The sequence below is a fragment of the Humulus lupulus genome, chromosome X, assembly GCF_963169125.1.
Source record: "Humulus lupulus chromosome X, drHumLupu1.1, whole genome shotgun sequence".
In the NCBI taxonomy this organism is placed as follows: Eukaryota; Viridiplantae; Streptophyta; class Magnoliopsida; order Rosales; family Cannabaceae; genus Humulus; species Humulus lupulus.
The window spans coordinates 74,298,862-74,308,574 of record NC_084802.1 but is presented as its reverse complement, the minus strand read 5'-3'; the positions used below and the strand labels follow the sequence as shown (position 1 = coordinate 74,308,574).

Sequence of the window (9,713 nt, the reverse complement as noted above, 5' to 3'; positions counted from 1 at the left end):
TTTGAACCAGGTTTCAATTATGTGTGAATTATGTGTGAACCACGTGTGAAATATGTGTGAATTAGATGTGAACTATGTGTGAATTATGTGTGATTTACGTGCATGTATGAATTAGGTGTGTCCGAAACAACAAACTTTAACACAAAAAGTCGTATTACTGAACCAATCTAAAAATTCAAATTTCGCAATTGAAGAGTACAAAGTAAAACAATAAAAGTACAAACTAAGCATGTCTAAACGGCGGGGGACAAACAATGGTGCACGTCACTTGATTGTGGCCCAGGACACCACATCTACTACATCTATGTTGTTTGCTATTCTTCTCACCCTTTGATAAACGTCGTTTCTTCTTTGGACGACCAGCCTTTTGCTTCACTAAAGGAGGAGCTATCATCATACTTCCTATGTCATTTGGTACCACCCAAGATTCTTCATTACCCAGCGTATATACAGATCCACCATAGGATGACAACCACGCTTCAACTGTGTAGAATCTGGAGCATAAACTATATGGACTAATGCCACGATCTCGAGCACCAGCTAGAGCGTGTTCACAAGGAAGACCTGTCAAATCAAATCTTCTACAACTACATGTTTTCCTCCTCAGGTCGACATCTCCATCAAGATCACCATCCAATACTGTATTTCATACTGACTAGACGGAAAAGGGAACGAGGTAGTGGACTTGTCTGCTAACTTTCGCAAATCAGCTTCCACTTCTGTGGCAAGAGGACCTGTAGCCGCTGATGCTGCAGTTCGATGCTCGAATAACCATTTTTGTAAAGTGTGCCTCATAAATTCCCTAAGACAAGTAATTGGCCACCCACGTGCCTCAGCAATGACATTGTTCCAGCTTTCGGCAATACCTGTAGTCATTAAATTATATCGATGACCAGGAAAGAAAGAACGAGCCCAATTTTCAAAACCCACTTGATTCTCTAAGTATTGAGCAATTGCAAGATCTTTGAATTTAATCTTCTCAAAATGGGGTAAAAACTCTCGCTTTCTATAAGCTTTCGCTGCAACGAAGAATTCTTCATGGCAATGGTCAGTTTGAACTTCACCTAAATATTCACGCTAACATGATGTATACAAGCACCGTGGTGTGCCTTAGAAATTTTTTTAGTCAAGGCACTTGCTATACTAGTATGTCTATCAGACACGAATACTAGATTCTCCACTTCACCAATCGCTTCCTTCAACCTCAATAGAAAATACAACCATGAGTCATTATTCTCTGAGTCAACTACTGAAAATGCAATTGAATATATTTGTTTGTTAGCACCTTGTCCCATGGCACATAACAAAGTACCTCCACACTGAGTAGTCAAGAAGGTTCCATCTACACATATAACTGGGCGAATATATGTTTTAAACCCCATTATAGAAACACCTAAGGCCATGAAGAAATATTTGAACCTACCTTCATTGTCCATCTGCAAATGAGTAACAGTTCCAGGATTTTTTTGCTCCATCATGTATAGAAATGAGGGAAGTTTTTGAAATGATGATTCTGGTGCACCTCTTATGTAAGCCAATGCATGCTCTCGACACCTCCAAGCTTTAGCATAGCTCATATGAACTCCATATGATAAACTCATATCTTTTACAATTGACCTTGGCTTGTAATTAACATTATCACCCTCAAATTTTCTCCTTATGACATGTCCAATAAGCCATGGGGATGCCTGATGGTGATCTTTATGTCGAACATCCAATGAACATGTGTGTTCACCGAAAAATTTACGAACCTCCAACATATTGGAATTAACCAATTTTGTAGCCCTCAACCTCCATTTGCATTTATCATCAACACATACTGTACACTATATATTTTTCGCAGACTTCTTTACTTTAAACTCAAAGTTTTTCTTTAATGCATAAAGATGGAGTTTCATCTTCAACTCTTGCTTGTTCTCAAATATTTGACCCTCTTTTATTTCCCACGAATTGATACTCGAAGAAGATGTCAGTAATTGAGCTGTTGAGGCTGAAGTAGAGCCTTTTTCCCCTTGATTCAACAAAAGTGGAGTACTCCATAGATTATCTTCACCAACCTGTCTTACTTTACGACCTCTATTATTTGAGGAATCATGGCTCTTCAATACTTCATTGGAGGTTGACTGTTGTAAATTATGCTTCACAAGTATATCATTGTAGGTAGGCCTATCAATATTTTCATTATCATCTGAGCTTAATGCATCATTATTATCATCATCATCACAATTGTCTTCATTACCATCTGCATCATTATTATCATCATCACAACTGTCTTCATTGCCATCAATGCAAAAATCATCATTCACTTTGGTTTCAACTTGAGGAATAGTATACAACTCACGTGTTTTAGTAACCAAATGATCATTTCTTCTCTTCTCTATAGTAGACACACATAGGGGTGTCCGATGATTGATAGATGTTCCTATCTCATCAAGAAAAAAAGCAACATCATCATCATTACTAATCAAAGATGAAGGGATACCTTTACTTCCAAAATGATAGATTACATTTAAGTCAAGATCAATACGAGACTTGTCAGCTCCGATTAAAGTATACAATTGATCAACAAGACTATTGTAAGTGATAGTCTTTGGCACCTTCATACCCTTGCTTTGTTTAGCACTAAATGACCAACCTTCGTTCAAAACTTGTTCCCACGATCCATTATATAACACCACAATATTTATATGTGTTTGACCTGTATAGCATACGACAAAAGGTTCGCAATCCAAAGGTTATTAGGTAAAACTAGCCAAAAGAAATAAGAAATAAATGTGTGAAGCAAGCATGTGTGAAGCATGTGTGAACCAAGTGTGAAACGTGTGTGAACTGTGTGTGAACCCAGTGTGAAGTATGTGTGAACCAAGTGTCAATCATATGTGAACCAAATGTGAATCATGTGTTAAGTACTCGTGAACCAAGTATGAATCATGTGTGAACAAAGTGTGAATAATGTGTAAACAAAATGTGAACGCAGTGACCTAAATCGCGAAAATGTGAACTAAGTGTGAATAATGTGTGAACAAAGTGTGAACACAGTGACCTAAATCACGAAAATCATTCGAAAATTCGTCATCTCAACATAAAATTATTTCTTTTCACAGATTTTTTAGTGTATAGTAGTTCCAAAATTCCATTTAAACTATTAAACAAGACACCCATAACCTATAAATAAAAAAAAAACTTACTCATTATCAAATCAAATGTTCAAATTTCTTCAAGTTTGGGAGAATCTTCAATCTTCTTCAACTTGGGTGAGAAGAAAAAAAAAATTATGATAGATTACATCATTTTCCAAAGCTTCGTGAGAAGAAAAATTGTGATGATTTCTCTTTGATGATGATTTGAGAGAAAGGGAGAAGGATGAGTGTTTATTCTCTTTATGAGAGAGAAGGAAGAGAGAGAAGGGGCTGAAGACGAAATGGGAAGGGAAAAAATGGGAGGAAGACGCCTAATGTTAATAAGGGTAAGCTAGTCTTTTCACATGGGTATAATGTTAAAAATATGAGAAACATAAATGTGGGGTTAGAGTTAGTATTACCTTATAAAATAGGGTCATTTTATTGAGTTCCCCAAGGGCAATGGGAGTGACAAGAAAGGTAGTGTGGCTACTAGTGAGAATAAGTATTTAGTACTTAGTGTTCACTGTTGGGATGATATATAATACAATGTGATAGGCTAATAGCTTTAGGGTCACAATTTTTGCATTAAAGAAGAAATTTTTTTATAAAGGCTGCCACAAAAGCACGGCAATGGAAATCAAGGTCACAACTCCCCCACTTCTTTTTCTCGTCTTCTCACTATCTCTATCTCCTAGGGGTTTTCATGGTGCGGTTGGCGCGGTTTTTTTCTAATTTTTTGGACCGCACCATATATCAGTTTGAACAATTTTCCAAACTGTAATCTGCACCGCATAAACCTCAAACAGCACCACAAAAATACGGTGTGGTGCGGTGCAGTTTTGGTAGTTTATACCTATAGCCAAATAATTTAACAATTAAATATTATAATTAAGAAAGATTCATAATAAATCTCATAATCATAGAGTGTTTAACAAAATAATTAAATGTACAACAAGCTAATAAACTATAAGCAAAACAATAAAAATATAACAAACTAATAATAAATAAAAAATGTAATATAAAAGTAAATATTATTTTAATTAAGGAGGAATATCTTTAGCTTGAAGTATAATATATGTTAGAATCCTATGAAACATTATATTTCTTTCTAGATATTGTGTATATTATATTATAAATATTTATGCATTAACTTTAAATGTAGAATAATTGAAAAAAATAATATAAAAAAATTAATATATATAATGATGCGGTGCAGTGTGGTTTGAACCGCATTTATAAAATTTAAAACCGCAAACTGCAGCGCACCGTGCGGTTTGGCAAAAATACAAACCGCAATCGCACCGCGAAGGGTTCTAAACCACAAATTACGGTGCGGTGCGGTGTGATGTGGTGTGAGTGGTTTGTACAATGTGGGCGGTTTTATGAAAACCCGTACTATCTCCCTCTCTTTCTCGCACTCACTCAAACCCACTCCCACAATAATTAAAAACTACACATATGGCTGTAAGGATATATATATATATATATATTTTGCTATAGCTAGCTAGATGAAAACTAATTCTCCATTAAATATCAACTCTCCGCTTTTTATCCCAGACATAAAAATTTATATCAGCCACACATGATATTTACAAAATATAAATAGTTATTAAATTTTATTTTATGTGTCTCAAATCATAAATAATTAATAATCAGTATTTTGAATCCAAATAAGACAGCATAACCATTATTTTTAACATCTTTCTTTTGTCCTTCAATTGAGAACAATATGTTATTTTTTCCCATATTTGTGCTAAATTACATACATAACGAAACGGGAAAAACAAGGATACAGATAATAAGTATGGCAATAAATTAATAAATTAATATTGGTGCTGTAAAGAGGTTGAATAATTTCAATGTTTTGTTGTATAGTATAGTAGAGGTAGATTTGTTTTTGTTTGTTTTCTTTTTTCTTCTTCTCTCTCATAAACAAAAGCGGTTCCCCGCCAGCTGACATGAGGGTGACAGAGATACAGTGTGAGAGGCAAAAGAGTCAGATATGTCCAGGTACCCATTATGATTTGTGACGGTTGTTAGGGAATCTAATGACGACGGTACCAATGATGAATTGTGTTGTGTGGACCTTATGTGATTTTCCCTTTACATGTAAATACTTAGGATGATATATTGGGTGTGATAATAGTTTGTTATTGTTTGGTATTAAAAAAACAAGATATATATATTTGTAAATAAATAGTATTTTTGCTGTTGAAACTATGACTGATAGAGATTTTGCTGTGTGAATGATTCTGAATGTTAGATTTTTTTTCTGAATAATACTTTTGTTAGATTTTTTTTTAGGTAGCTAACGAAATAATAATGTGTATTTTAAAATAAAAAATCTATTTTTTTGTTAAAAAGTACAAAAAATAATTTTGTCAAAAAAATACTAAAAATTTAAAATTAAACATTTCCAAAATTAATTAGAAATTGGAGTTAATTTATATTAACTGAATTTAAAACTAAATTTAAAATAAAACCTAAATCTAAAATTGAAACACGTTTCTTTCAAAATATAAATCCTTTCTTCTTCTTCTTCTATTACTGATACAAGTTACGAGCACAAACCTTAGAGGAGAGCTTGGGCAGATCTCGACCTGGGTTGGAAGAGGTGATGAGTGGAACTTTGAGGAGAGTGATGATGAAGCTTGGTATATCTCGACTTTTCTTGTAGAGGTCATGGTTCTGGGTCGTGGATCTGAAGGTGAGGGAGCAGAAGCCCTTTAGGGAGGAGGGGCAGTGGCTCCTTCTGGGTCGTGGATCTAGGATACAAGAGTCATTGTCGACGATGCTCATTTCTAGGTTGCAGGAGTCATCGTGGGTGAGGCATGGGCTCGTTTGAGGTGGGTGAAGGTGGGTCTCGTGTCTACAGAGCCGACGACCATGGATCTGTGAGAAAGAGGGAAAATGATGGAAATGAGTGACTGTTTGAGGAAGAAGGAAAAAAACAAGGAAAGGATATATGTTTTGATTTTGAGATGTGATATTGAAATTTGGTTTGATTTTTTTAGAACAAAGAGCTGGTTTTTTTAATTGTATAAGAGTTGGGTTTGTGAATTATAGATGAAATCAATTTGGGTATTAATTTTTTTTTCAAGAATGAAAAGTGTTCATTAACTTAAAAAAAAAATGGGTACCACAAGAGGGGTCCCTCCCTATGAAAAACAATGGCATTTTGGCTATATTCTAGCTTGCTTTGCCAAACCATCAGCTAAACTATTATCGGTTCTTCTAACATAATTAAAACTACAAAACCTGAATCTAGTAATGAGGCTAAGAACTTCTGACAAACTCCAATAGCACCCATTTGATAACCTTTTCCCAGCTGACAAAGTTTTGACTGCTACCAAGCAATCTTAGAAAACAACTATTCTCTTCCAATCATTCTCCACTGCCATTCTAATTTCCAGCAACTCCCCATGCATGGCATTATTTGCAAATGTGCATTATGTTTTCCCATGCCAACCTTGTGCATTAATTTGTCTGTCATAAGTTGCTAGTCTAGCCAACTTATCCTTAAAAGCCTCGTCAACAAAAATTTGCTTATCTACATGATCCCTCACTTGGAGATTACTACTGACTTCAATTCAACTTCAAGATGACTCATTGATTCCAGGATACAATTGTCGAACTCATCATATCTTTTCTTTAGGTTTTCGATGGGCGAAAGTAAACATAGTTTGATTCCCTTTCTCAAACAAGCATTTTAGTGTTTTCCAGATGATGTCCAAAACACACGCAAAGTATAGAGTAGGCTCAATATTAGCCCTACAATGGTTCGAGCTTAACATAAATTCCAGGAATTCTTTGAAAGAGTCAACAGTTATTCGGTCAACTCTTGTGCTTCCTGGATTTGCATACCATAGAGCCCTTACAAATGGGCATTCCCAGAACAAATGTCTAACCGTTTCCTCTTGTCTTCACAAAACAAGCAGCTTTTTTCACTTAGGAAATGATGCTTACTCTTTGTTGGTAAAACTTCTGAGGCTATCCTCTAGAGAACTATGCTAAGCAAAGGGTGAATGCCTGGGTTCCACAATTTTTTCCACAGATTGTCCCAATAGTTGAATCGAGATTTTTGGTGCTCCATATAACCATCCAATATTGGCTTCCAAACCACATTATACATCTCCTCTTGCCTCAAAATCAGGATAATACCAATTTGTCACCCGAAATGAATACCAAATAGCATGCATAGCAATTGAAAGTTCCACTCTCTTCTATCAGGGAGAAATAGGTCTGCTACTTTAGTGAAATGAGGAGATTTTGGTCTCATTATTTCCATACAGTCTCTGAAAGGCCCATATTCAAGCCAAGGTATCCAAGGCTGCTTACATATATTGATCTGATTCCCAGTTGCAATGACACAGCTGGTGCCCTTTAGAATCGCACTTTTGACGAAAGAATCCCTTTCAACACATAGGAATCACTTATTATGTGCTGAGTAGTCCAGAACGACTATTTCCTACAGTACTTCGCCAAGCCAATTTCTCTAGTAGTGCTCGGTTCATGTCTTCAAATCTTCTAAAACCAAGACCACCACACCCTTTTGGTTGGCAAAAAGTATCCCAAATTTTTGTTGCTAGGAATCTGTTCTTATCCAAGTTCCCAATCCACCAATATCTCATGGCATACATGTCAAGTTCTCTACAAAAAGTAACAGGCAGATTGGAGGTTGACATCGTATAAAAAGGAGTGTTGCAAGCCACTGAGTTGATCATGATCTGCTCCCCTGAGTAAGATAAGGCCCTCATTTTCCACCCCTCTAGTTTTTTCATGAGACCTTCTTTAAGTTTCTCATAGTCTTGATTTTTCCTTTTTGAGAACACAAAAGAGTTTCCAATTGTCGTTCTTTTGGATGTCAAAATTCCACATCAAGTAAACCGCCCAAAAGGAGTCCCAAGAAATAGGAAAAGCCTGATCAAACTCGCACCTTCCTGGAGCTTGGGGTGAGCTCAAGCCACTGTAGGGCTTGGGGGGCGAGCTCAAGACTCCCTAGGGCTTGGCGGGAGAGCTCAAGGCTCCATGGAGTTTATTATTTACTAAGAACCTAATGTGAGCATGAAGAAATGAAAAGAAAATCCAAACAAGACGCCAACACCCAAGAGTTTCTTTGAGGAGATGGAGGAGACACGAGGGCCAAGCTCACACCCCTAGGACCCTAGGGGCGAGCTCAGGGGGTGAGCTCACCTAGGGGGCAACCTAGGAGGGAAAGCTCAGGGGGCGAGCTCAGGGTACCCCCTGAAGCCCAAGCATAGGAGTAACCCCTCCTCAGACTATGAAACATGTGCAAGGCTCCCTTGAAGCTAAGGAGATGATTTGGAAGGCCTCGACGAACTTGGAATACCAACTTAACGCCATCCCTAAGCTTGAAAGGAAATAAGTTCGGAGAGTCCTTATAGTCTAGAGGCAAAGTTCCTCCTTGACCTCGAGCTATAAATTCCTTGCACTCAAGCTCTCATGGACATAGTAAGGCATGGGTAAAGAAAAGGTACGAAAAAGGCTCAATTAGTATGGAGTACGAACTAGACATGACCATCAGAAGAGTAGTGGACGTACATAAGCCAAAAAGAGTAGTGGTTGTACAAAGTACTAAGAAGGGGCATACCTCCTCTTACGCCTCCGAAAAATGTTAGGCCCGACAGGCCTGAAGCCCGACACCATTAACGTCTTCTCCATGATCCTCTGAAGTGCCTTGTCATATAGGAAAATTTTTGTAGTAAGAGCCATTAGAGCTCACCTATAAATAAGACCTTCCTTTAACTAAGAAAGGGGTCAGAAAGTGATGCATTGTAACCAGAAGTTCTTGATAGTACAAATATTCTCTCCATGTTCACTCTGCAACTTGATTCTAAGTTCAGATAGTTATCCTAGGTTCTTCTAAGTTTCTGCACAGCTCTTCATTTATTTTTAAGCTCATAAGTTTTCCGGTCTAACTTGGTTGACGAGTTCTTACTATCAACTGTTTGGCACCGTCTGTAGGAAGGACAAGTATCAAGCTGCTATTCTTCCATCAATTTCAACAAGAAGAAATGCCAAGGCGTTCAAGACGCCTACGAGAATCTCAGGATGTTAAGACCCACCTTAACAAAGACCAACTAAGATTCTCCAAAAGAGACCCTCCACCACTTGAGGATGGAGGTATGCTGGAGGAACATCCATCCCCTAGAAAGGAGAAGGAGGCATCATCCCTAGCTATCCAACCTAATGAAGGTCATCCTGAACCATCTGCCACCCCTGTGGGTAGCCTGGGTATGCACCCTCCTCCTCAACCGCTGACTGCACCGTGCTCTGGCCACTGGGATCCAGGTCCCTCTACGCGCAGGCCCGACAAGAGTACGCGGGTGCATTCCGTGAGCTCCATCTCCAAAACTCGCTTTTACAAGGATGATATACGCAAGTTTCACATAAAGAATCAAAGGCGGGAAGCGACAATAGAGAATATGCTAAAGGTGTTGAGCGACCTGCTGCAATGGAATTCAAGCATGCCCCTTCCCAAGCATAGATAGAAAGAACTTGTACGAGGAGAAACCACCATACTCGTGGATGGTGGAAGGTTCTCTACTAGTCATACCCTTCGCCCAGGAC

General features: G+C 37.7%; 2 protein-coding genes across 2 annotated transcripts; both read right to left on the bottom strand.

Annotated features, from left to right (window-relative positions):
* Positions 1 to 168: 168 nt before the first annotated feature.
* Positions 169 to 6,754, bottom strand: LOC133804741 (chromatin-remodeling ATPase INO80-like). Its single transcript, XM_062242881.1, has 2 exons — positions 5,694 to 6,754; positions 169 to 2,698 (listed from the first exon to the last, which is right to left on the bottom strand). The coding sequence occupies exon 2, from the start codon at positions 2,601 to 2,603 to the stop codon at positions 1,827 to 1,829; it is 777 nt and encodes a 258-aa protein (XP_062098865.1). The 5' UTR covers positions 2,604 to 2,698; positions 5,694 to 6,754; the 3' UTR covers positions 169 to 1,826.
* Positions 224 to 1,760, bottom strand: LOC133805956 (uncharacterized). Its single transcript, XM_062244101.1, has 3 exons — positions 1,136 to 1,760; positions 657 to 1,019; positions 224 to 564 (listed from the first exon to the last, which is right to left on the bottom strand). Exons 1-3 carry the CDS (start codon positions 1,758 to 1,760, stop codon positions 224 to 226), a joined length of 1,329 nt encoding a protein of 442 aa, XP_062100085.1.
* Positions 6,755 to 9,713: the final 2,959 nt, after the last annotated feature.